Genomic DNA, 26,385 nt, shown 5'->3' with positions numbered 1-26,385 from the left:
CGAGCCGAGGTCTCCCGTCCCCCTACACCCCCCCAAACCAAGCAGCGTTTAAGCGAGTGAGATCCAGATCTAAACCCAAGCGTTACATGGCAGGAGGCAGCCTCGGGCAGGGGTAAGGCGGTGTTCGCGAGAACCCAACTCTGACATTGCAGGGAAAACCTCTCGCTGTTGGTGTAAAACATAATAACCATGGCCTTAGCGGTGGCTTTTTGCTATCTTTAGGGACATCAGGTTTGCACGCTGCCTGGCAGATTTAATGCTGTCGCTGAACAGCTTTACCTCCATTCATAAATAACTATTGCTTCTTGTAATTACAAAGCAGTGAATTGTTGAGGCTACAGCTGACTTTCTACTGAAATCTGATTTTGCATACTGAGAAAGGCGTAAGACTAAAGTACTGGGTCAGCTATCCTATTGGATGTTAGCTGTATGCGCCAGGGTCAGCGTGTGTGTGTAACAGCCACGGATGGAGCATTTGTAACGGAGCAGTAAGTTACTTTATCATTTGTGGTCTCTTTGTAAAGGCAGAGTTGAGGTTATCTGGGTGGCTGTGTAAGAAGAGGACTGTTACACTTTTGCTCTTGCGGTATTTCTGAATTTTTTTTTTTGTGGGATGCGGAAAGGACCTTCATGGCTTGTTTCTTGGTTTCCCACATCTGAATTGTGACATTCCTCAGAGAGATTTGAGCAACTGCAAAGTTAACCCCCATCCGGAGGCAGGTTCTATGGTGGAAAGAACAGAAGCTTCATTTTTAAACAGTTCCATTCAATTTTGGGAAATGAAACTGCAAGATACTGATTCTAGAGGGCAGGAATGTAGCACTTTGCATGGGAAAATCAGATAGATAACTCTCAGGAGCAGCAAGGCAAGGTTCCCTGACAGGAACAAGGAGACTTCTCACGCTCTCTGGGAGAAGAGAGCGGCTGCAGTTTGGTGTCAGGTGGTGGCAGGCAGGGCTGATTCTTGGAGCCCTGATGCCACTGGAACAGTGCTGGGGAAAGAGGCTGGTGTGAAACCAGCAGCCTACCAGCACCTGTCAGACAAAACAGCCAAGTTTGGGGCCTTCTGGAGGAAAGTGGTGAAGAATTTGCATGGATGTTGCCAGGTCTATTACTTGCTTTTGGCTGTGTAGGTACTAATCTCCCAAGGTAGATGTGTCAATACATTGTCAGTTTACTGGGACTGTGCCCTAAGAGGCATGGTAAAAATACTGAAATCAGCAGGACTTCAAAGCAACCCGGTTGCTATATTCATCAGTATTTTTATGTGCTGTATATCAGAGGGAAGCCATGCGATAACTCTGCAGGCGTCAGTGTAACTGCAAGTAGGTCTGTCGCACCTTGGTGGAGGAGACAGGGTTTTGGCAACCAGAGATGCTACGCTAATCCCCAACGGAGAGGTCATTTCAAATGGCTGGAGCACACTCACTGCCTTCCCTCCCTCCTGCCTTTGAGACATTAATGAACTTTTTGCCTGAAACTGGAGCAGAGAATTTCAGAGAAAACATCTCTGGACCTCCTGAGATTTTACATAGCTTTCAATGTAATAACGTTTACTTTAAGAGCACTGTGAACTCTCTAAGGAGCATTTTCCACAGTTAGTAACTAGTTTTTCAATTCCCCTCCCAGATTTTGAGAGAGCTGGGAAGGGAGACTGTGACAGCAAAATTAAATGAAATAAACACAAAGGGAAAAGTCTATTATGTGCTATACAAACTATGTAAACACCCCTTAGGAAGATCAGCCTTAACCACTTAAGTCAACAGGAGAAATCACACAGTTAACCCTTAGCCAGGTCACAGTTAGGTCATGAAGCAATGACTGGAGCTCGTACAGGTCTCTGACGTTTTGTACTTGTTCACTTACTAGATGTAAGCATTTACTAAATCACCTTACCTTCTGAGTCACATTCAACTCCTGATCTCAGCTTCTTTTACACATTCGGTCAGTTCCCAGATGTATTGCTCTCCTTTCAACATGTCAAAACTCTGTTCCCCGACCTTGCATCTGCTATGCCACCTGTGCTGTGACCATTTCCTACTTCATCTAGAGTAGGCTTTTGCATGGCTTCTCTCCCCCTCTCTCTCATCTAAGCCTCTGTTCTACCCACTGTAACCTCTTTGCCAACATATGGATGGACCTTTTACACCAAGATAGCGAGGATATCTTTTATCCTTGCTAAGCACAACACTGTTTCTTCCTACCCTTCTGCCTAAACATCTAGCTGTGTTTAGGCTTTCTTCTGCTATATACCTTTCTACTTCTTCCCTATCTTGCTGTCTGTGGTAGAGCTTCATCCAGTCTCTCTTCAGCTCCCTCCTTAAAATGAGTTACCTTGCTGTGATTTCCAAATGAGTTCTGGTGGTAGATGCCTCCAGTCAATCAGATCTCCCCATGTCTGTATTTGCCTTTGCCTGCCACTGAAGGCTCCACTTTTCGGTTGGTCAGGCCGGGAACCTGGAAACAAAATCACGTCTCATTGTCTGGATTTTGTTCCCTTAAAAGCAAGCGGGAAATTTGTCTTGAGGATCTTTTTAAAAGGGCCGCTCACCAGATCTGCACGAGGGACACTAAATCCCCCTTACACAAAATATCCTTAATTGCCTCTGACTTGCAGGGCAGACCCGCCAGCACAACATGGCTGTACAATCAGACACTGCAAGTATCATTATCTCCAATATGAGTAAAATAAATTATGCTTCAGTTTCCCAGCATATTTTCCCTTGAGTCAAGCACTGCCCATACTGCTGCAGGGTGTTAACTTCCCAGCCCGTCCTGCTCTCTGGTGCACAGTTTGGTGGGGCAGAAAGTACCCAGTGCCCTACTGTACCGGAGCCTTCAAGCACAGACTGAGCTTACAGATCAGTACCACCGAAAGCAGCTCTGATTTATCAGGCTCTCCGCTCCATTCCTGAAGGAGTCTTTCCACCCCACTACATCCTCAGCACCCTTACTGATGCTGAATAACAGGCAGAAATGCTTAGGAAAGCCATCTAAGTCTAGTTGACGCAGGAAGAAATTATGTAAGTAGCAGCAGGATGCAAAACTTCAGGGGAAGTCTCTCTTCAGTTATCGTGTAGGAAGACTGTATGGTTTCCTAGGCACAGCTACCCTCACTGCTATTTTAATCCAGTGTTGAGCATCTTCCCAGGGAGAACAGATAATAGGATATGCTCGCAGACTGCGGTAATGCTCTCCCTGTGCCTGCGCTTTTCCCCAGCATATTTCTGATACAGTTTTAACAGTGACTGGTACAGAGCCTCATGAAAACCGGTCCGGAGATTTAATAGGCAGTAGCATCTATGTTTCTGCCCTCCCCCAACAAACTCCTGACCCAATTGTCTCTCACCTTATTAGACATGGAATCTGCATCTGAGATCCAATATTGTGAATGTATGTGACCAGATAGGTTTTTAACCCCTAATGATTCACACAAACTAAATTACGTAGTTTGGGGGTTTTTTTAACCATCAAGGACTTTTCTTTATTCATTCACATTACACTTTGCAATTCAAGTATAAACCCAGGGAGATAATGTAAATTGTACTCCTTCAATTTGAGAACGTGAGGAGAGTGACTCAGAGCAGGCTCATGCTCTCTTGTCTTTTCGTATCTTCTAAATTACATTTTATATTCAATAAATTAATACTCTGAATCCTACAGATGGCTCAGAAAGAGAAATGGGACATTTAGAAAGGCCTAGGAGAGACAAAGGATCTACTAAAGATAGCCAAGGAATTTCATGATTCCTACCTTTTTCGTGCTGCCAGTTGAAATCAGGCGTGGGGCAAATTCTGTGCAATTTCATCTGCTCCTGAAGTTAGTTGTTGAAACTCAGAAGACACCTCATGTGATTGACGTGCCGCAAGATGATGCGAATTCAGAGCCTTCTCCTTAGTCTGTGGCATTCAGGTATAACATTCATATAAATGAATGTTAATTTCATTTCTTCAGTCATCACAGAAACTCAGAAGGAAAACAGAAGGGAATTAAGCAAGATGTCCAAGGCTAACCACGTACAAACTAGTAACTGTAGCTTGTTGTCTCAGTGCTTCACCTGTCCAATGCCTTAACAACAGCTCAGTGTTTCTTCCTTAAGGATTTTCATGGCCATCGAGTTGCTCCTTTAAAGTAGTTTCAATGTTCGCAGTATTACTTTTCCAGATACACACTTACACATACCTATCAATCTACGTAACTTGTACCGTAATAATATTGCAGGGAAAAACCAAGGTTTAAAACAAACATTTGAAAGCCTAGCAAGCAACAAACCAGTTCTTTTATGTCTTCTGATTGATCATGGATTCATCTGACCGTGTTACTAAATGTTTTGTGAGAGCAGATTGCTGACAACACTTCAGATTTAGAAATGGCCTTCTGTTTATAGTTTCCACTTCTGGCTGAAATAGGAATGCCATAATTGGCTTTTTTGCTCAGCATGGAAGGGATCTCTCTCACCTCTGCTGAGGTGAACCAATGCAAAACAAATATCCTTTTCCACGATACATTTCTACTCTTTTGTTCAGCTGTAACCTCTCAGACCTGTTAATGTTGCCTTCTAGGGCTCTTGTACCAGGAATATCGAGATAAATCTACACGCCAGGAAATTGAAACCAGACGACTGCAGGATTCACAGACAGACCCTGAGGAGACTTCACCCAGCGAGGAAACCCCATCTGAAGCAGAACCTACAAGTACAACAGAAAGCAAAGCTCCACCACAAATAAGTTTGCTGAGGAACTCCAACTCCAGGTTCAATTTATGGCAGGATCTTCCCGAGATCCGGAGCAGTGGGGTTCTCAGCATCCTCCAGCCAGATGAGATCAAGCTGCAGGAGGTAAGGGGGGAAGGTGGAGCGTTTCTTAACTGGGTTGCTGCTTAAAAGAGCGAGAGTGAATTAAGTCAAATGATCAATATTTAAAAATGAAAAGCTTCATAGCAGTCACAGACAAGCCCTTCCCGCTGAGTACTTTTCTGTGTTGCACTGGTTAGCACCACTCACTCTTGTTTTGAAACTACAGATGTTGTTCTATGTGCTATTGCTGCTGGACATTTCTGTAGCAAAAAAAAAGAACTTATTTTCCCTTTTCTGATTCAGTGTTAGGAGCAATTTACAAAGGAGGGGAGGGGGAATAACGAAGAGGCTCTTGCAATAGAGCTTTTGGTTCCCAGTGCATATTAATGCTCTTCTGAAGTTGCTAGCAGGATGCACACTTTCCACCAGAAATCTTCAAAGACTTCAACCATTAACTGTAATCTGTTTTAAATATGATGGAATTAATGGAAGAGATGGAGGTTGATAAGCTTCCTTATTTTTAAACATTACTTGGAGTCTTATATAAAACAGTAAGAAATAATGACAGGTATATTTGCATTTTAGCCATACAGTGCAGTGACATCACTGTTTAAGAGTCATATGCTGTTAATTGATAGGGGTGCATCAAACAGTGAAAGGAGTAAGTGGGGGTAGCTGCTGCAATTAATGAAAACATCAGTCACACAACAATTTACAACTGGTTGCTATTTTGGATAGCATAAAGAGCATGAGTGCTCTTTGTCAATGCATAGCACTGCATTTGTAGCCAGCAGTGGAGACGAACAAGCCTTGTTCAGCATGTGGCACACATTGTAATACAAGCAATGGGCCTTCAAAGGCTCGATCCTGTGAATCCTGCTATACTCCCGCGCCAGGATTGTTTCTGGTGAGACCGTTGTGGCAGTGTATCGGTTCAGACCTCGCTCATGGGATTGTGCCCAAAGTGTTGACGAATATCTCTGGGTGTGAGCAGTTCCCCCTAAATTTAGTTGGATTTGCATAAGTAACATTTATGAATCCCTTGTGTATACAGTGCCACCCCAGCCCTGGCCAAGGCTGTAATGTTACTGTTACGCTGGAAAGGCTCGTCCTGTGAACTGCAGGGGCATGATGGGCCAGGCTGTGTTACTTACACCCTTCATGGAAGGGACCGGTGTTTATACAGGGTAGCTCGGGCTGGTGAGCACAGGCTGTTTAGTGTGTCAGGGTTATGGCTGAAGGTGACTAAAATGATTTGTTGCTTTTCCATGTTCTGCACTGGTTATTTCCGTATCAGATTTGTTCTGTTTACCTGGCAAAACACGGTATTTCTAACTGCCAGCATTACAAACACAATCTGGCATCTGAAAAATTACAAGCTTTTATCTTTCTTTCTGCTTCAAAATGAAGAGTCTTTTACAGAGAAACATTCACTTTGCATTATAGATTTCAAAACTTGCCATTTCTGTTGAGTTACATTCATTACCTGTAGGTGTCTTAAGGAAAAAAATCTCTGTGCTGCTAAATGCGAACATTAAGTGTGCTGAATTTTCTTCTCTCTGCTTAAATAACAAGAGAAACGAAGCAGATGGAGATGGGACAGTGCTGCCTTAAAGAAGTGCTGTGCTTTCCCCTGATGTTAGTTTATCAGAGCTGAAATTTTCTTCCTGTTTGTTCTGGGATTAGCACAGTAAGAGATTTTAAAATTGCTCGAAGCCAGAAAGCTGTGAAATTGGCTGAACATTGAATAGATAAAGTGGAGAATTTGCTTTGTGAAGAGAGTCAAGGACAGAAAACAAGGAGGGCTGGAGATATCACTAAGGCAATTAAAGAGATTATATTGAATTCAGACTTGCTCCTGCAGTTGCTGGAACTGTACTTACATTGGATGTGAATTGGGAGTGTGAGCTGTAAGTGAGGGCTTGGTTAAGTAAAGTGTTCAGCTTCATGGAGGAGAATTGGAGGAATTTACCTGAAGTACGGGCAGCAGAGTAAATGTCTTGAGGACAAAATTCTACCTTTCTGACCCATTATATCTTCAAAGCTGTGGTAAACACAGGGACTAGAAGAACTTGCAGCTCTTCAGCCAGGAAAGGTAGAATAACAGTATTATTTAGACCACAGGAAGGAATACCAGTACACAAACAGAAAGACAGTTGAAGCAAAGACCCCTGTTCACCCCTGAGGAAGGGAGTATCACCATAACTGTGATGGAGCAGGGCTTAAACAGTCAGAGATAAAGTTGTCCGTCTGCAGTAATCTGCAAAATGAAAGAGACAGGAGCAAGAGGAATCTGGTCTTTGTTATTGGCAAAGACAGAAAATGACTAAGCAGGTTATTAAGACAAAATAAAAACCAAAACACAGGTGTTTTTCAAGCATCAAAACAAGAAACTTGGCTAGAAGAGCAATGGATGCTTGGAAAGTGTCATGGAAGGCAATTTGTCATTGTCTCCATTGGAACAAATGAACCAGAAAATGGAATTTCAGGAAGGAAAAAAACAACCCCCCAAAAAACCACAAAACCACATCCACCCCCCAGCAATTTCAGCACAAAAATGTTGCAGCATGGCCCATTAGCCCTGGGAACTGAAACAGAATTCAGACATTGATGGCCTCTGCCACACCAGCCTTTTCCATCTGAAGCAAATGTGAGAGTAGCAAGATGTAAAACAAGAACTGGAAGTGTCACTGGGTGCAAATGCAGAAAAAGGAAGAACAAAAGAAAAAGCAAAAGACATGTTACAGAGGTCAGGGAAAAACAAAAATTATGTGCTACTGGAATAATTATCAGAAATTACGAAGTTGTTGATAGGGTAGTTTTAATTATCCAGACATCTGGACATCAAACAGAGCAAAACAGAATCACCAAGGGCTTTTTTTAACTCTCTAGAAAATGTAATGATGCAAGAAGAACAAGCCAAAAGAAATACTGTTTGGGTTCTGACATGGAATCAATGTGGAGGAAACGATAGGCAACATGTATGTAGCAGGAGGAACAAGTGACTAGAGAGAAAACACTCCCTGTGTTACCGTGATTTAGATTAAAACAAATTCTGTCTCCACGGTATTAGGCTCTGAAGAGGTAGCGATCCAGAGATTAGACGAAACAAAATTTAATCAGTGTAACTTCTTTCAGCGTGAACCTTAAATGAGATATCGGAATGGCCTTTTTGTGGAGTGGCTCAACTTTATTCCTCTTTCCCAGTTCAGTTCTCTACCTTTCAGTTTGTCCATGTTCTATTTACTGTATAGTTTCTTTGTTTTGTCCTTGTCTGCTTGCTAACTGTATTGATTTTCCTACATCGTATTAATCTTCTATGTTTTAGGAGATTCCGAGCTGAGTGGAACTTGCCCCAAACAATTTACTAATAAAAATAGTTAAGCAAAGTATTCTCAGTATTTGAACTGAACCATTTTTGCTGAGATGTATGAGCTTTCATAAAGTTTTTGCCAGGGATTTTTTGGATTCAGATCACTTCAGTGTTAGAAAAAGGGGCAGAGACAGACTAATCTGCACCATGTGTCATGGTGTGAATTTAGATCAGAGAGCTGCTGCTCTGAAAGTATTCTTTGCTTAAGCAAAAGAGGGGCTTGAATCTGGTTGTGCACACTGGTGACGTGGCCTCTGTGCAGAAAAGCACATTTAACAGGTAGGCAGTCTTTCTCTCTTGTTCCATTTTCACAAAAAGGTCCAGAAAATACTTAGTTTCCTTTCCTTCTTTAAGCAAGCCTTAGATTTCAACCCTCCAGAGAGTTCTTGTGCTGGACTTACTGCACTTATAGCAGGTGGATATCAGACTGGCCCTATGAAGGCCACCAGGTCCGAGGGCTGGTCACAGCAATGCCATGGCATCGGATCAGAACAACATCCCTCCTAGACCAGACCAGGATTCCCCTTCTTACCTGGTGGTTTACAGGAAGAGCAGGGCCATTGGGAACAGATATTTCCAATCTGGGCAATAAAACACCATATTGTCTATATAGGAATTTAGCCTGTAGGATTACTTACTCTTGTCTTTGGTGACTCTTATTTTTTCTTCTTTTTTATCTTCTACGCTTCCTTCTTCCTTAAGTTTCTCTTTTCCTTTCTCAGTCTCTCTGCCAAAACATAAGCAATGAAAACTATTAGTATAGCTTTTACGTGACTATGAGCTTTCATGAAGTTAATGACCTAGAGGTCTGATGAAACAGTGTTGGTCATGTTTCCAAGAGATAGTTTCAGGCTATTTGTAGACTCGGGAAGATAGCATTACATCAACTGACATTTAGTTCAAATTTTTTTCTAGTTATTTTTGCAATTCTGAGGCCAGAAGGTCACACTCTTTTTTTTAAACGACTGCTTAGAGTTGGCAAAGTTCAGTTATTCCACAGAGATCACATCATTGCATCGCGTGGTTGGATGTTTGGTGCCAGTTTGGGAGGTTTGCAGCTCATACTTACCATTCAAAAGGGAAACAGCAGTCTGAGCTGCTTGCACAGGTATTTTGGGTCTGCAGAGGACCAGCTGAATCTTCAAAGTAAATTAAGAAACTTGTGCCTTACACATGCTGTGAACACTTCCAGAAGCTTGTCCCAATCAGTGGATATGCTCTTTATTTTGCTAGCATCTCCTTTAAATCAGAACCCAGAATTTGTATATTCACTATGGATTTCATTATTTCTTTAGTGTGGCTTGTACTCTGCACGCAGGTCTAGCACACACACCCCCCACTATGGTGAACGGCAAACACATATAAATTAATTTCTCCAAACATAGGCAGAGGGGCTTCTGCAGATCACGAAGCAACCTTCTAGATGAAGCAAGTTGTCTGAGGGCTTAAAGGCTGCGGTAGAGTGGCAGGTCTATGATCTTGGCACTTGTGGCCATCCTGCAATCAAACCTGGCAGAAAAAAGAGCCTGGTTTGGCATGCCTGGAAAGCTGCAGTGCGAAATGACTCGTGGTATCAATCCCCAGGGTATCTGGAAGGGACAGGCTGTCCCAGCGCATCCTGTCTTATTCTTTGTTGTATCTTTACCTATTCCCACTTCTCCTCTCATTTATCAAAGAAAAAGTTACAGTTAAAGCTGTAAGAGGTGCATTTAGACCTAGCCAGTGGTGTAGAGAGAGAGGCTCTCTCTCAGGTTCACCAGGTGCCACAGTGAAGCTGTTGGGAGAGGCCGAGCTGATACTCCTCCACTTTTCTCACTGGGAATCTAGCCTTGAAAAAAATAAAGCATCCTGTTATTCCTTAAACACCAGCTGTTCCACATACACCAGTTGAGGACCTTTATTTCTGCCCATACCCTTTGCTCTGTCTCCCCACTGGGGGCTGTGCAGGCACATCCTCCTTCTCTGGTGCAGGAAAGGACCACCTGCTTGACTTCACTGCCCACTGGGAGTATTCCCTAGGCTACCAACCCTGCAAAGAGTTGAAACGTCACTTCAACTGATATTTTAGCAGCTCTGGATCGAGTAACAGTCCCTCCTTGCTGTGCCCAGCCTCCCAGATCGTGGACTGCACCACAGTGTCAGGAATATAACCCAGGTCTCCGTACCTCAGGTTCTTCTGTGATGCATAGTGATATTTCCAGGAAAAGACAAAAACCTGATCAGTGGAGAATTTCAAATCATTTCTTTAAGAAGAAGAAAAAAAAAAAAAAACCCCCCCCCCAAAAAAAAAAACAACAAAGCCACAAGACAGACCCCAGCTAATTTAGAAGATACTTTTCCATATGCACAGCACAAAAAATACTGCATGTACCTACTGCTCCATTGGATCTCCTCAACTCTAGCTGGGCCCCCTGCAGCCAGCAGAGCTCAGGGACTTGCATCCACACTGCCTAGCTGTCGTGGTTTAACCCGGCTGGCAACTCAGCACCACGCAGCCGCTCACTCACTCCCCCCTCCCTCAGTGGGATGGGGGAGAGAATCGGAAAGAAAATAAAAGGTTAGAGCCGAGGGCTGAGATAAAGACAGTTTAATAAGAGAAAATAATAATAATAGTAATAATGAGAATGATAACAGAATATACAGAATATGCAAAACAAATGATGCACAATGCAATTGCTCACCACCCGCCGACCGATGCCCAGCCCGTCCCGAGCCGCGAGCAGTCCCCAAGCCACAAGCAGTCTCCCCGCAACCGACCGAACTAACCCCCCCGAGCATGACGTTATATGGTATGGAATAGCCCTTTGGTCAGTTTGGGTTAGCTGTGCTAGCTGTGCTGTACTCCCAGCTTGTTATGCACCTGGCCGAGCAGGAGAAGCTCAAAAAGTCCTTGAGTAGTCTGAGCACTACTTGGCAACAGCTGAAAACATCAGTGTGTTATCAACATTCTTCTGGTACTAAATCCAAAACACAGCACTATGCTAGCTACTATGAAGAAAATTAACTCTATCCCAGCTGAAACCAGGACACTAGCCAGCTCCCACCCTCACCAGGGTGCAGCAGAGGAGCTGTGGGCAGTAGGGGAGCTTGGGCTCAAGGGTTGAAGCAGCTTTTGGTTCAAGGAAACGAAACTTTCACTGAGCTATGAGAATGTTCCTCTTTCAGTAGTGGCATCATGGGCCAGCCCCAGGACAAGGAGCCCAAGACACACCTTCATCAAGAGGTGTCTGAAGGATCTAACAATTTTTCACCGTGTTGAAGCCCTTATGAGAATCTTCAGTTAATCTTACTTCAACTAACGGATTCAGTAATTGTGTAAATCATCACCTTTTTTACCTATCTCTGAACAAAGACAACAGAGACTTGCTTGGAGAGTAAGGGAGCTCTGTGTGGTAGTAGTGGACTGCCTCTGTGGCACCTGCTGTAGGCAGAAAGCTTTATATCCTCGTCTCATTAAATTGCTTTTTTATCCCTGAACCAAACCACCAATTTGTCTTTCTGCTTGCCCAGACCATATCCCTGGCCTGAGGAAGCCAGGCTTTGCTCCAGAGTTTTCTCTTCTAACAGGAGAAACAAGGACTGAAATTTGGAGATTATTTACGACTTACACTGACAGTTAGGGACTACTGTGTCTTGTCCCAGCGCTTGATGAATTGGGTCAGAAAAGTGCATGGCCAGGGCTGACCAGGGAGCCTCACTTGGACAGTAACAGATGTATTTCCTTTGGGTCAGAAAAGACACAGGGGCTTGGAGCACCACAGCAGTGTATTTGTATTAGCTCTGCCCCAAGGAGCATGTCGCACACTGGGATTGCAGTGTGCTGGCTGCTGTACATCCCAGCCCTTACGCCATGTTTTTTCTAAAAGAAGAGTGCAGGTGGCGCAAAGACACCCTCCTGGGTAGCACAATAAGCAAAAACAAGCAGAGCAACAAGGCAGTGCTGTCATGATCAGCAGGGAGTTGGAGGGTGTATGGGGGCTGCCAAGGGGAACTCCCCAAAAGGGAGATGAAAGGGCAGGACTGTGACAAGTGGGCATAGAGGGGGCTGGTGCCTGGAGCAGCCTCAGGTCAAGACTGAGTGATACTAGGGAAGGAGGGAGGGAGCTTATAAATAATGAGAAAAAGAGAATTCTGCTGGAGAGATTCAGTTGAAGGAAATGTGGTCAAACAACTTAGGAGAGAGACAGAAGGAGCCAGGGCTGATGGTTGAGGAAAGAAATCTTCCCTGTTCAAGTCACCGTCCTGTGCTAACACAAGGCAAATGCTATTGCATCCTTACCACTCCCCGTACTCTGGGCCTGGAGGGGGAGTGCGAGGTCTGTGACTGTGGGCAATACAGATGTTCTCATTAACATTATAGAATCATAGAATAGAATCATAGAATGTTTTGGGTTGGAAGGGACCCCTAGAGGTCATCTAGTCCAACCCCCCTGCAGTGAGCAGGGATACCGCTAACTAGATCAGGTATTTTTTCCTTATATCTAGCCTAAACCTACCCCGATTTAGTTTAAAACCATTACCCCTTGTCTTGTCACTGCTGGCCCTACTAAAAAGATTTTCCCCATCTTTCCTATAGGCCCCCTTTAGGTACTGAAAGGCCGCAATCAGGTCTCCCCGCAGCCTTCTCTTCTCCAGGCTGAACAAGCCCAACTCTCTCAGCCTGTCCTCATAGGAGAGGTGCTCCAGCCCTCGGATCATTTTTGTGGCCCTCCTCTGGACCCGCTCCAACACTTCCATGTCCTTCTTGTGCTGAGGGCTCCAGAGCTGGACGCAGTACTCTAGGTGAGGTCTCACCAGAGCAGAGTAGAGGGGCAGAATCACCTCCCTCAACCTGCTGGCCACGCTTCTCCCGATGCAGCCCAGAGTACGGTTGGCCTTCTGGGCTGCCATTGACCACTACCCTCTGGATGCGACCATCCAGCCAGTTCCTTATCCACCGAACAGTCCATCCATCAAATCCATAGCTCTCCAATTTAGAGAGAAGGATGTTGTGGGGGACCGTGTCAAAGGCTTTGCAGAAGTCCAGATAGATGACGTCTGTTGGTTTTCCCTTGTCCACTGATGCTGTCACACCATCATAGATCATCATTATCGCACATCATTATGTGCGCCCCTCTATAGAATGAGAAGGTACATGCTGATCTCCTTCTGTGGAATTTTCCCCCAGGCCATGTTTGAGCTGGTTACTTCCGAAGCCTCATATTACAAGAGTCTGAATCTGCTGGTGTCTCACTTCATGGAGAACGAACGTCTGAAAAAGATCTTACACCAGTCTGAGGCGCACATCCTCTTCTCCAATGTCCTGGATGTCATGGCTGTTAGTGAGCGGTAAGACAACTGCTGTTGGATTTTTGTCCAGCTGAATGGCATCGCTTTAGCTAACTTCATTTGTAGAGGGATGGAGGAGCTGACTGGGGGAAGTCTGCTACCCACTGTCAATTTCAAAGAGCCTGTGGACACATTCATTGCTTTGAACCCCAAGGGCTTCTTCTGGGAACTACCTGGGACAGACAGGTCACAATTAATATGAGCGCTGGGTTTCTCTTCTAGCTTCCTGTTGGACCTCGAGCAGCGGGTGGAGGAGAATATTGTGATCTCGGATGTGTGTGATATCGTCTACCAGCATACAGTTAATCACTTCTCTGTATACATCACCTACGTCTCCAACCAGACCTACCAGGAGAGAGCTTACAAGCAGCTTCTGTGAGTTCCAATGCTTGATGTTATTTTGCAGAATTGTATAAGCTATGGACTTAGCTGTAATTTTGATATTCTGTGCTAGATGGCACAGAAGCAGGACTTCCCACTTCACTGATTTTTCACTGCACCTGTAAAAAGAAAACACAATTAAAAGGCTTTATAGTAAGGGTGGGGTGATATAGTATGCAAGTAACATACTAAGTAAATTCAGAGCCAGCAGTTCCCAACTGTGGGCAATTTTTATGGTGTACACAGGGACACAGACTTGTGAATTGTATATATTTTTAAATTTGAGGTAGAGGCAAGAGATTAAAAGGCCAAGAATATAAATCAGTACTCTGACGACAAGAACAGCCACTGCTTTTCCTAAGCTTCTCAGCAAGGCATTTGACCTTCCCAAAGTTGAGAATTTTTTTTTCTTTTAGAACAACAAAATTTTCTTAAAAGAAAAAAAAAAGCCATTTTCTTCACATTCTGATGTTATGCACACAGGTGTTACCTAGGCCTGAGGATATAATCCAAGACGTTTTTGAAGTATTTTTCAAGTTTAGCAAAACTTCTGGTCTTCTTACACAGCTCAAAACAAAAAGTCCCCTACAAGCTTGTCTTTGAGCAGGAGAATTAATTTTTCTCTAATTAAAGTGTCTTGGATTCTTTCAGGACAGCCTCTTGCACATGCTGCACTGTATTTCCTCACCATAGCAGCAGCTGATTCAGGGGAGTGTAACAAGCCCTAATCCTTTCCTTTCTCTGCCTCTCCAGCTTTTGAGGCAAAAAAACACTTTAAGGGGGCTCTATTGAGCTTGGCCAACTGTTGTCTCCAAAAGGAGGGTACTGCAGGGTTTCCTTCAGTCGGAGGTGAGCAGTATAGCTGCAGAATATAAATAGTTTGCCTAGAGCCATTAGCTAAACACTCAGAAGCAAAGCAGTTATAGGCTGGATTACTTGAGCTTGAAAAGGACCTGTTGGAGACAGAGGTATTCCTAGGTACAAATTTAGAGGGCAGCATTTTTTTTGGCTGCGGGAGAACCTAAAGCAAATTGAAAAGAATAGACTCCCTTCCACAGGCTCCTCATTAGCACAAGAATTTTGCAGCACTTGGCTGAACTTGAAGCCTGAAGTGTGTCACAGTTTCCCCCATCTGGGTGTTCCTCAGATACACGCAGGTCCGTTCTGCTGTGGCTCTGGTGAGTCACACCATCATACGAGTACCTGCAGCAGCAGGGAGAAACACTTACAATGGCTTTTCTTGAATCATTGCAAGTCACACACGGTAAAGGCAGGTTTTGCATAGTTAGCAATGTCTTCTCATTCATGCTGTTTCTGCTAGCCAGGACTCCAGCAGTGTAAGTCTTCCTCAGGGCCCCACAGTTGCCAAGAGGCAATTGTCTTTGACTGTGGCAGCTGGGGCTTGTGAGGCTGCTCTGTGCAGCTGCGTCCATGGCCCAGCAGTGCCCTCATCTGCTGCAAACACCATCAGGGAAGGCCCGTGCATGGCCCGTGCCCTTCTCAGGCCAGGTAATGATTTTCCATCCTCCAGCTAAGCAGGCAGGAGTAGCCAAGCTTGAGTGGTTTTGTGGCTTGTCTTGTTCTTACGACTGTGTGAATTTCACCTTGTCACAGAGATCCAACTGTGTAAAAATATATAATTATGCCTCTGACTCATCTACTTGGACACACACCCCATTCACACACACCTACGCACACAGCGTATGCTGCTGAGCTAGATGTGCTAACACATGTGAACACTACCATGGTTTGTACATTAAAAGTCTATTTTTTCCCTCCCCCAACATTATAACTAGTTCTAGATTTAAACTAAAATACACCTAGAAGCGTTCAGTCCCCGCCTCCCTTCTTTTCTCTTACTGGGAGAGGCCAGGCAGATGCTGTCTCTGGGACCAAGCTGCTTTTGGGTCACCAGCCACATACCAGAGTTGCAGGCAGGGTAGCACTCAAAGCCCTCACCTTCTCTCTCTCTCCTCTCAGCCAGGACAAGCCAGCTTTCCGGGAAGTGATCTCACAGCTGGAGCTGGATCCCAAGTGCAAAGGCCTGTCCTTTTCTTCCTTCCTGATTCTGCCATTTCAAAGGATCACTCGGCTCAAACTGCTGGTGCAGGTAGAGTTTTGCTCTTCTCTCTCTCACGAAGGTCTTCTGGATGACTCCTGGAATTTTCCTTTCCAGCAGTTGTGAATGAAGCTTAGATACATCCACAGTCCCCCCTAGAGCTGAATGTATCCTTTCCACAAAATCAGACATTCTCAACAACTATAGAAAAAAGATTTCAGTCACTCAGAAGCCATATCCAAATAGGGTTGAATTTGCCAGATAGCTTTTACTGAGCAAAAGAGGTGAGGAGGAACTTTGTCAAGCTGCTAGAAGGGGTAGCAACAGTCCATCAACCCAGCTGCCTGATGGTTAGGATGCTGACACACAGATGCACAGTGCAGAACAGCTGCAGAACATGGAAATGCTCGATGTGTAACACTCTACATCGTGATGGCCTGGACCAGACTCTGTCAGCCGTCTTCGCCCTGTGCTTCGCCAGCTTGTCTAAACACGGTGCTGGAAGATATGCCTCTAGGGACGAGGAAACAGCTCAGTCCCAAATGGTCTTATCCCACTAGGATTACCAGCAGCACTGTCTGTTAGTGCCACCTCTAGCTATTTTTATTTATTCACTTATTTTTATGAAATAAATCTACTTTATGAAAAAAAAAATCTATATTTCTTTTAGATATAAGGTCAGATGGGAACAGGTTTTAATGAGAAAGAGGAACTGAGATACGAGAGTCACTGTACTCTGTCACCTATCCTGTAATTAGGCTGATGGCCAGAAATAACTCTGAGGCTAGCAAAGACTTTTCTGTGCTGTCAGATTGGGACCAGAGTTAACACAGCCTTTCCTCCCCTGCAGAATATTCTGAAGAAAGTGGAAGAGAAGTCTGACAGGGAAACCACTGCCCTGGATGCACATAAAGAGCTGGAAACAGTAAGTTTGAATGAGCTAACTAAAGGCCATTAAGATTAAACCATTGTGCTCATTTCCACCACCACTGCCCCCTTCCCCTTCCCCCCTAAAAAGACCTACAAACTGTATTCACTCCTGGAGCCATCCCTTTGAATTCTGTCACTGTGTTTCAAGAGTAAGTTTTTTTTCTTAAGTCTTCCTTGCTCTCAAAGATGGACTAATCTAGCAGCACTTTGATGTCACTGATGACGAATCCCTTGATAACAACATATGTGTATGTTTCCGCTGTAGGAAAAGGCAGAGAGAACGTTCTCCCTTTATTTCTTCACAAATACAAATTTTTTTTGCAGATATCTGAAGGTGATGGATCCCACTGAGAGCTGTAATTAGCTGCAACAGGCAGTAGAATACAACTGTGTCAGGTTTCCTCCAATACAGCACACTTCTTCCTCTGACCTAGAATAAGAGTTTCTTAATGAAGTACTCAGGCCTGCTTTTAGTCCTCTTCCCTGAAGCTGGTAGGTAGGTGTGGTGTCCAGTTGTGCTAGTTACTGCTGTGTACAAAACACCAGGAAGGCAATGGTATGTTTTCCATCTGGGCTGTTCCTGACACAGTCGGACAGGGTGATCCCACCTCCAGGCTACATATCTGAATGATCTGGATGTAGCTGGCAGCTACATGGGCTGGGACAGAGTCTTTGAACCCTTCTCCATCAGAAGCATGGAACATCTCTTGAATCCTGCAGTTCTCCATAAGAATTTGAAGTTGAAAACTGTGCTAGAACGTTAGCCTGAGAATACAGTTGCAGCTTTGGACTGAAATACTAGAACAAAATGGTCTCTTGGATTTACCCTGGACTCATCTAGCAAGTGTACGCTTTGGGGATGGCTAGGGATAAAGACAGAGACCTTAGTAATGAAGATCATGTTCTGCATTAGTTAATATTTGCAGAATCCCTCATGCTGTGTCTGGTAGCCAGTTGTTTTTCCATTGGTCAAAATCCTAAGGAAAGCTGTTCCTGTAGTACACAGATGACTACAACTACTGATGGAAAAATGCTTTTTATGTTCAGCTGTCAGTGACTCATGTGATCAGTTTCGTAACTCCCTTCGCATGGTTACTTATCTGAAAATGTTTAGGTTTAGATGCCTAATGTCCAGCTAGGTGCAGGTATCACAACAGAAACCATCTGGTGCTTATCTTCTTTATAGGTATCCTATTGGATAGGTAGGAGCTGATCACAGTTTCAGTTACTGATATTCTGGCAGATTTTGAGTAGCAGAAACAGAGCACAAAGCTGAGCTTGTTCTCCAACATAATTTTCCTACCTAGTGAGTTCTCAAGAGAGTTGTTTCTTATGAAACAGTCAGTGGCATCTAGGTTAAGGTCCCTGTAAATAGGGTAGTGCCTGCATGTTGGTTGTGGTTTTTCAGTTAAAAATTTGTACTCAGAACACAGCTGGGCTCTGTATGATGAATGTCTCTTTCCTTGGGACATTTCATAGCCTTGGCATCTGGTGCCGCTTGGCAGAACCACAGCATTTGCATCTTTGAAATGAGGATCTTTGGCTTCGTTCTCTTCTTGAAGATGATACTGCGCGTGTACCTCGTTTCAAGTGTTGGGGACAAGAAAGATGAGATACGTAGTGTGTCAGGATCTGGCAAATGAGCTGTTCCTTTTGCTGTGCAGCCAGGAGCATTGCTTAATGCTGTCTGGTTCAGTAACTGAATGCAGCCATCTAACATGTCCTCCAACAGTCAGCTTCCATCTATAACATTTTCTGGGTGTTTGGGGGGTTTTGTTGCTGTTCTTTCTTCTTTTTTTCTTTTCTTTTTCACGTGAATACAGTGCTGATAGAAGAGCTTGGCTTGGTCAATTCTTGATACGGCAGGGCACTTACCCTATCACAGTCAGGCCTTTCTGTGCTGTTTGTCATCACTTAACTGCTTAAGGCCAGTGGAGGCAAATCTTTCTACTCTCTTTTTCTCAGGTGGTGAAAGCATGTAATGAAGGTGTCAGGAAGATGAGCCGAACAGAGCAGATGATCAGCATCCAGAAGAAACTGGAATTCAAGATCAAGGTATAAGCATAGGCTGGTAACCCTTTGCAGACAGTGAACCAACAGCATCCAGGTGTTGTGTGCACATACGTGGCAGTAGTAACCTAGTTGCACTCCTTTTAGCGAGTGTTCAGCGGTGGCCTGGTCCATGCTGTCCCCCTCCAAAGGCTTTTTATGTACCTGGACAACTGAAGTGAAAAAATTTGAGGCCATTTGTTTGGAAAGCCACACTGGGAAACCAAGAATTTGATTTTCTAGAGCACTTTACCAGTGTGTCAGGGCTAGACCACAGTCCACAGGACAGCAGTAGATTTGGGGTAGCCAGAAGACTGCCTTCACCTCTTGTAAAGCTGAGGCTGTAAGGACAGGCAGGAGCTGGTTCATCCCTGGAGCAGGCCTGCCTTGGGCACTGGCGCAGACAAGGCTTCTCTGGTGAAAAGAGTGCAAGAGCGTGGAAAGACAGACTGTGCCACCATGCATGTGTCGAACACAGGGAGGGAGTGAAGGTGGAAAGAGTAGTGGTTATGCAGATATTTTCCAGTATTTCAGTCGTTTGACTGGAAGCATAGTGTTCTTCTACCATAAGACATGCTTTGTTCTGGGCTTCTTGTTTTTAACACAGTGTGTGGTAAAACTCTAGCAGAAGTGCTGTTGTGGCTGTGTGGACAGTATCTCCTCCCAGCTGGGACAGACCCAACCATCTAACCTGGGTTTTTTGTAGCCAAAAGGCCAAATAAAAAGTCTCAGAAAGGCTCAGCCCAGGCGATGAGACATGGGATCTCCCAGAGACAGATCAGGCTGTGCAGGGCATAGCCTGGTGTTTAAATCCAGCACTTGGCCTGCCCTCCAGCATCAGCATCCTTCATTCTCGGGCCCCTGCCATGTCCCTGTCTGAGCTCTGTTGCACACCGTGCCAGGCTGCAGTGTGGATGGCAGAGCACCCTGTCCTCTCTGCTCCATCCTCTGCAGTGCGGGCTGTGGATGGGAGCACACTTGTGCATCTCCTGTTGCTTTCAGCATCTTGACTGCATAAGTTTTTTTGCTGCTATCCTGATCTTTGCCATCTTTTCCTCACTTCTAGTCTGTGCCCATCATCTCTCACTCCCGATGGCTGCTGAAGCAGGGGGAATTGCAGCAAATGAATGGTCCAAAGACATCACGAACGCTTCGCACTAAGAAACTCTTCCGAGAAATCTACTTGTTCCTTTTCAATGACCTGCTGGTAATTTGCCGGCAAATTCCTGGGTGAGTGCAAAATTTGGGTAGTATGTGGGGCACTGCATTAGTCCTGTTTACCCCTGGGTTCATCCAAGCTGTGATGCTGTGCCCCTGCCCTGTCCCCTAGGCACAGGGAGGGCATCCTGGCCTGCCCTGTACACCCCCCTCCAGCAGTCACCTTGCCTTTGAGCACAGTTGACTCTTCATGGGTGGCACAGCTCTCTCCAGTTGAAAATGTGTGGCAAACAGGACTTGAACAGGTTCCAGGTCAGGTGTCCCAGCAGGGTTAGCGAGCATATATCCACCGGTTTCTGTAGAGTGGCAGTGAGCTACATCAACTGGTGGGCTGACCCAGGAGGCCTGTCTTCCTGTCAAGAAGTGATTTTTGACTCATTGTTGCCTGAAGAACAGCTCAGACTTAGTTAAACTTCTAAGAAAGCAGGCTAGAAAATTTGAGCAGTAGGGAGAGGTATAAATTTAGGCCTGAGGCTAGCGTTTATATTTGACGTGGTACAGCCAGCCTCAAGAGGAGGAGGAGAACGTCATCATGCTTAGAACTATGTCTTGTGCAACTAGACACTAGTGAAATACTGCAGCACAAACAGACGGGTCCCAGAGAACAGCACGTTCTTTGTAGCATTAACTAGACTCACCGGTAGAGAGCATCTTGCTGGTCCAACGTTTCTAATAAACATGTCGCCGCAGTGTCTGTACGCCTGGAAATATTTTGCTTCTGTGGCAGCTTGTATCCAGAAAACACAGAGGCATTTTACAAATAGGAATGAATTAAGCCTCACAGTCCCCTTTGAGGGAGCACCGTCTGTGTTCTGTACATGGGGAGCTCAGACAGAGCAAGCAACTTGTTCTAGGCCATGCGGGATGCCTAAGGCAGAGCAAGGAGAGGGTCTCTTGATTTGCAGCGGGTTTTCATAGCCACCTGCTCATCCCTTCCCACAGCAGGATATCTTCTATCCTCCTGCCATGCAGAGATTCCTGGGCTGTGTCCTCAATACAGTTCTGGGTGACTGAAGCCAGAGTCTCCTGGGATAACTGCAGTTTTTCTTAATCCTCTAAACTCTCCCAGGGACAAGTACCAAGTGTTTGACTCGGCTCCCCGGGGGCTTCTTCGGGTAGAGGAGTTAGAAGACCAGGGGCAGAGTTTGGCCAACGTCTTCATTTTGAGGCTGCTGGAGAATGCAGATGATCGGGAGGCCAGCTACATGCTGAAAGCATCGTCCCAGTGAGTACAACAGTTACCCTGCCAGTGCTCAGCACTGCTTTCTCCCTACACCCATGCAAGGGCAGCACCCTGCCTGCACGGGGGCCAGCTCTCCGGGCTTACCAGGGACAGGCAGGCAGAGCTCCCACTGCTGCAGCTGGGCTGGCCGTACAAACTTCTCTGCCCAGCATCGCTCTTCTGAGGCTGCCTTCTGTCTCTCTGACTGAAAGGCACTAGTGAACTAGGCTGGTTTTTCTCCTGTATGGTGTATTTGTAGCAGCTGGGGTGGAAGATGGGTGGGTACTTTGCATTCTGGGACAGAGAGGTCAGAAATCAGCCCCGGCACAGCAGCCTAACTGATGTACAGCCTGCAGCATGTTCAGAAAGTAAAAGCAAGTAGGATGTGCGCTGGCTCAGGTGGCTTACTTGCGGAGATCAAGGCTGTGCATGACCAGCCTGTGAAGCAAAGTGGCTCCTACTTGTAGGCAAGGGTGGAGAAGAGGCCTCTTCCTCATCACCTTCCACAGCCAATGCCGATCTTGCACAGCCCTTCTACTGCTGGGAGCCTCCTTGTCTCCCTGGATACAGGTTTTTTTGGCTCACTGATTTTTCACTTCAGACTCCAACAAGCTCACACTGGGCAAATGATTCAGCTGTGCTAACACAGACCTGATTGTTTTGGAGCTCAGGGCATTGCTCTCTCGTCGACCCAAGCCTTACCAGGTCCACATTTTCTAGGCAACAGCATCTGTGCTGTTACAGGTATACGTGTCCCACCAGTTAAACAGCTACTAGAGATAATGTGCACCCCCAGCTTGATATTACTTTGCTGTCAGCAGGCCAGCGTTCGACATCCATATCCCTTAACAGACATCAGCCCCACCTGGGACCACATCCTGCTGCAGCCTGGGGGCTGCACACCCCGCAGCGCAGTGCAGCACCGGCATCGGGAAGACAAGCCCTCAGTGCAACGAGCAACTGCACCTTCTCCCCAGCCATATGACTGCAGCTTTGCTGTACTGAAAATAGAGATGTCAGTCATGTTATGCGGGGCAAACGCACGTTTTGACGTCTGTGAGACTTAGCTGTGCAGAGAACCATAAACCAGGCCAGGGTTTGCTTCAGCTCAGGGGAGGCAATTGCAGTTCTGTTCTTCTGCATCCTGTCCCATCTTCTAGGTGGCCACAGTAAATATGTGATCCAGCACACAGTTTGCCAACAGGTCTTGCACACTGAAATGTGATGTAGCAAATGCTGAAGGTTGCTGTTCCAGAGCTGCAGGGGCGACCGGAGCAGTAGCAGGCACAACTGGAAAATTGAAGAATTAGAAGACACAAGTGGGTTCCAAACAGAGACTGCTGCATCTGTTCCACAGCTCTTGCAGCATTTCCCAGCTCTGAACCCATAAGGCAGTGATGACCAGCTTGGTGGCAGCTTGCAGCCAATGCCCTGGGTGGGCTCTGTCAGGAGCTGGCAGTACAGTGGGACACAGCTGGCAGCAGGGGCAGGACTGGAGCGCAGGTGGGCACCTCACAGGCTGAAAGGAGCTGGGGACTGTGGGTAGGATCCAAAGAGCGCTGCAGGAGCTGCATGCAAGGCCAGCCCCTCAGTGCACAGCACCCTCATCCTGCACATCTTCATGGTGTGAGGGGCTGCACTCTATCTGCAGCTGCAGGTGTTTTCACTGGTCCTTGGCATTGTGCTTCAGCCCTGAAGCACAAGGTATTCCCAGCCCTGCAGATCAGCCTGCCAGCACTCGTCCTTCACGTCTCCCTTTTAAGCCTCTCTTTTCACAGAAGACGCTCCAGTGACTTTAGATGTGTGTCAAGTTCAGGCTTTAAAACTACCGTCTGAGAAAGTAGAAAGTTCTGGCTCCCTCCGGGCCAGGAGTGCAGCTGGTCCTCCAGGCAGGCGCTGGAGCCTGTGAAGATGAACTGCCCTGTTTCCAAGCAGGGATGAGGGAAGCCTCAAGGGAGCTCCAGGCCTGGGATTTCTCCAGCACCTGCAAAATCTTCACCCTCCTGCTGCATGCCCAGGTTTTGCATAACAGCGTGCTGGATCTGGCAATGTGTTTGCACAGGTCTGTTGTCTCATCCACTGCCAAGCGAGTGGTACCCTTGACATGCCGCAGCGTTCGTCTGCAAGTGAATTAATCAGCTCTGCCCTTTAAATGTTCCCACACAGCGGCTGCAAGAATAAATGGTTCCTTTAACTGCTTTTCTCCAGGAAAAACTGCTTCTGTTGACCCAGCCCAGTCAGAAGCAGTCTTTGCTGGTTAGAGCTCAGAGGATGCCAGCCCCACCACCCTGCTGCTGGCTCCCTGACTCCATGCTGCTCCCCAAAGGGGGATCCTGCTGCTTGCAGGGACAGCCAGCCTGGTGGCCTGGCTGCAAGCCCCAAGGCACTGTGGCATGTGTGACATCCCAACCGGTGCATGCAAGAAGAGGGGCTCAGCATCACCAGTGAGTTCAGGATCCCAGGGGGGCAGGCAGCAAAGAGCTGTGAGAGAAGGAATTAGGAGCCTGGGGCTGGCTGGCTGGACAGGAGAGCTGGGGTCCCTATGACTGTCTCATGCTCACGGCCTCGGTTTGTCTCCCCTATCCAGGAGTGAAATGAAGCGCTGGATGATTTCGCTGGCCCCAAACCGAAGAACCAAGTTTGTTTCATTTACATCCAGACTTGTTGGTAAGAGACACAGCATGGGAGCCAGGAGCTCTTTACCCCTACCCTGGGGCACCTTATTCTGCCCTGATCTCAGTCCAATCCCAGACCTAGGGCCTCTGCCAAAGCTGAACCCTCTCCCTGGACTCCCCTTGCGATTCCACCACCGATACCTGCTTGTCTCTGGGCCTGGCCCCGACCTTGTCCCCCTCCAACCTAGGCTGGGCTGCACCAGCACTCTCCCACCCATGCTGCTCATGGGTGGGCACTGTGGTGGTGGTGCGCACCCAGCTCCCTTCCCCACAGAGCTGCTCCCCTAGTCCCTGTGGCTCAGGCACCCCTTGGCCTCCGCAGGGTTTCTTACCAGATGAGAGGGACCGTTCACAGAGCTCGCGGTCGTACACCCACCTGAGCCGCACTGTCCTGCAGCGGGATCCGTCCCAGTCCATCCCTCACTCTCATCCTGTCTCCTGGCAGACTGCCCGCAAATCCAGTGTGTCCACCCATACGTGGCCCAGCAGCCAGATGAGCTGTCCTTAGAACTGGCTGACGTCCTCAACATCCTGGACAAGACAGACGATGGTATGGGGGATGGGATGGGGCTGGGCCGGGCCGGAAGTGCCTGTGGAAGGGTGGGCTTTGCTCTAGGCAGGTGGCTGCCAAGCAGACAGGAGTGACCCTCCAGCCAGGAAGAGACCCTAGCATCGGCATCACAGCCGAGGGAGCTCACAGCAGGAGGGAGTTACTGCCTCCTCCTAGCACTCAGCAAATCCAGGCTGCCCCAAGCTGTGGCAATGCTAGCACAGCCACCTTGGCGCTGGCTGTGGACCGTGGCAGGGCTGGCACAGCCACCCCTGATGTAACCCAGAGCTATTCTTACTTTGATGATGCTTCGCAGCCACCTGGTCCTGGTTTCGGGAGCACACATGTAGCTGGGGGACCACTCCTGTGGCATCAGGGGTAGCAGTGCCTGCTTTCTGCTGGCATCCCTTGAGCCAGTTGTCCAAACACAGCACTGCTCAGGCAAGCAGGTCTCCTTGGCTAGGTTTACAAACTGGGTCTGCTCCAGCACAGGCTTCTGAGCAGCCTCCAGAAAGCACTGCCAGCTCCGTAGGCTCTTCCCAGCACAACTGTCCCAGTGCAACAGCAAGGGCCAGCCCTTCCCCATTTATGTCTGTCTCTGTCTCTGCTCAGGCTGGATATTTGGGGAGCGTCTTCACGACCAGGAGAGGGGCTGGTTCCCCAGTTCTATGGGGGAGGAGATCCTAAACCCCAAAATCCGAGCCCAGAACTTGAAGGAGTGTTTCCGGGTGCACAAGTCGGATGACAGTCAGCGGAGGAAACTGGGCAGCAGAAACCGCCAATGACTGCTGGTGTCCCCAGGCGTGTGGAGTGCCTCTGGGAGAGGAGCAGAGGACAGAGGCTGCCAACTGGGAGGATGTGGCAGTGCTGCAGGACCTGGCGTGCCAGACCAGGCACATACACCCCTGAACAAACAGACTGTAGTTCCTGGGCTCCCCACAGCACTGATCCTTTCTTAGAGACCAGTGCTTTGAACTGGCTAAAATAATCCCTTTCCAGATGTTCTGTAAAGCCCCAAAGAGCACGAGCCAAACGGACACAGCCCGAAGGCCACGGGGTGCTGGCCAGCTCACCCCCGTTCCCTGCACACGTGCTAGCTGGGGCTGGCTCAACGCTACCTTTTGAGTTTGGGGCCCTCCTAAAGCAGCATCTTACAGGAGTAGAAACCGAAGCAGAGGAGCTGTCTTGAGGCCTCTCACACAGCCAGTTGGCACCAGGCTAGGACGAGCCCCAGGAGCTCCAGCTCCCCAGTCCTGCTGTGAAGCCGCTGGGCCCATTCCCTTAGGCAGAGCCTCTATCTGCTTCCAGTCAAATGCTTCGAAATACTCCATACCCAGCCCCGCTCCACCAGCAGCCCAACCTCGCCGGCCCTGACCCATGTCTCTGCCTGCCTGATGGCCTCCAAGCACATCTGGGCCCTGCCCCATGGCTCACCCCCTCTTCCACAGCCAGCACCCCTCCACAGAGCCGCTGCAGAAGCCTGGTACCGTGGCTTTCCCTGGTTGATCTGGCACTCGCGATCTCCGCTACTGACTGCTGCCAAGGGTGGCCGTGCTGGCATTTCCTGCACACCACCGTGTACCACGGGAACACCAGCAGACCCAGGCCGCCAGGCAGCAGGCGAGTGACACTACCCCAAGAGCTGTTGTCCTGCCTGCTGTGGGAAGCCCAGCGATCGCTGCCTGCATGCTTGTAACCCACGCCACCCAGCTGCACGTGCAACCTGCGTGCACAGCCTCCTGTACAGGCTCACCTCCATGTATATACGCAAATTGTCTGTCACCAGCAGAGCCGGGTCATCACTC

General features: G+C 47.2%; 1 protein-coding gene across 1 annotated transcript in view; it reads left to right on the top strand.

Annotated features, from left to right (window-relative positions):
• The window catches only part of NGEF (neuronal guanine nucleotide exchange factor), a 39,485-nt gene extending 14,120 nt beyond the window's left edge, over positions 1-25,365 (top strand). Inside the window, exons 4-14 of the mRNA XM_009639493.2 lie at positions 4,563-4,837; positions 13,336-13,496; positions 13,719-13,871; positions 15,858-15,987; positions 16,787-16,861; positions 18,832-18,921; positions 19,982-20,145; positions 21,203-21,358; positions 23,943-24,022; positions 24,476-24,580; positions 25,193-25,365. Coding sequence (XP_009637788.2) covers positions 4,563-4,837; positions 13,336-13,496; positions 13,719-13,871; positions 15,858-15,987; positions 16,787-16,861; positions 18,832-18,921; positions 19,982-20,145; positions 21,203-21,358; positions 23,943-24,022; positions 24,476-24,580; positions 25,193-25,365 — 1,562 coding nt within the window. The remainder of the gene's footprint in view (positions 1-4,562; positions 4,838-13,335; positions 13,497-13,718; positions 13,872-15,857; positions 15,988-16,786; positions 16,862-18,831; positions 18,922-19,981; positions 20,146-21,202; positions 21,359-23,942; positions 24,023-24,475; positions 24,581-25,192) is intronic.
• Positions 25,366-26,385: the final 1,020 nt, after the last annotated feature.

The sequence above is a fragment of the Egretta garzetta genome, unplaced genomic scaffold (assembly GCF_000687185.1).
Source record: "Egretta garzetta isolate BGI_Z169 unplaced genomic scaffold, ASM68718v1 scaffold775, whole genome shotgun sequence".
Classification (NCBI taxonomy): domain Eukaryota; kingdom Metazoa; phylum Chordata; class Aves; order Pelecaniformes; family Ardeidae; genus Egretta; species Egretta garzetta.
The sequence above is the reverse complement of the archived record's forward strand: the minus strand, read 5'-3'. Positions and strand labels throughout refer to the sequence as shown.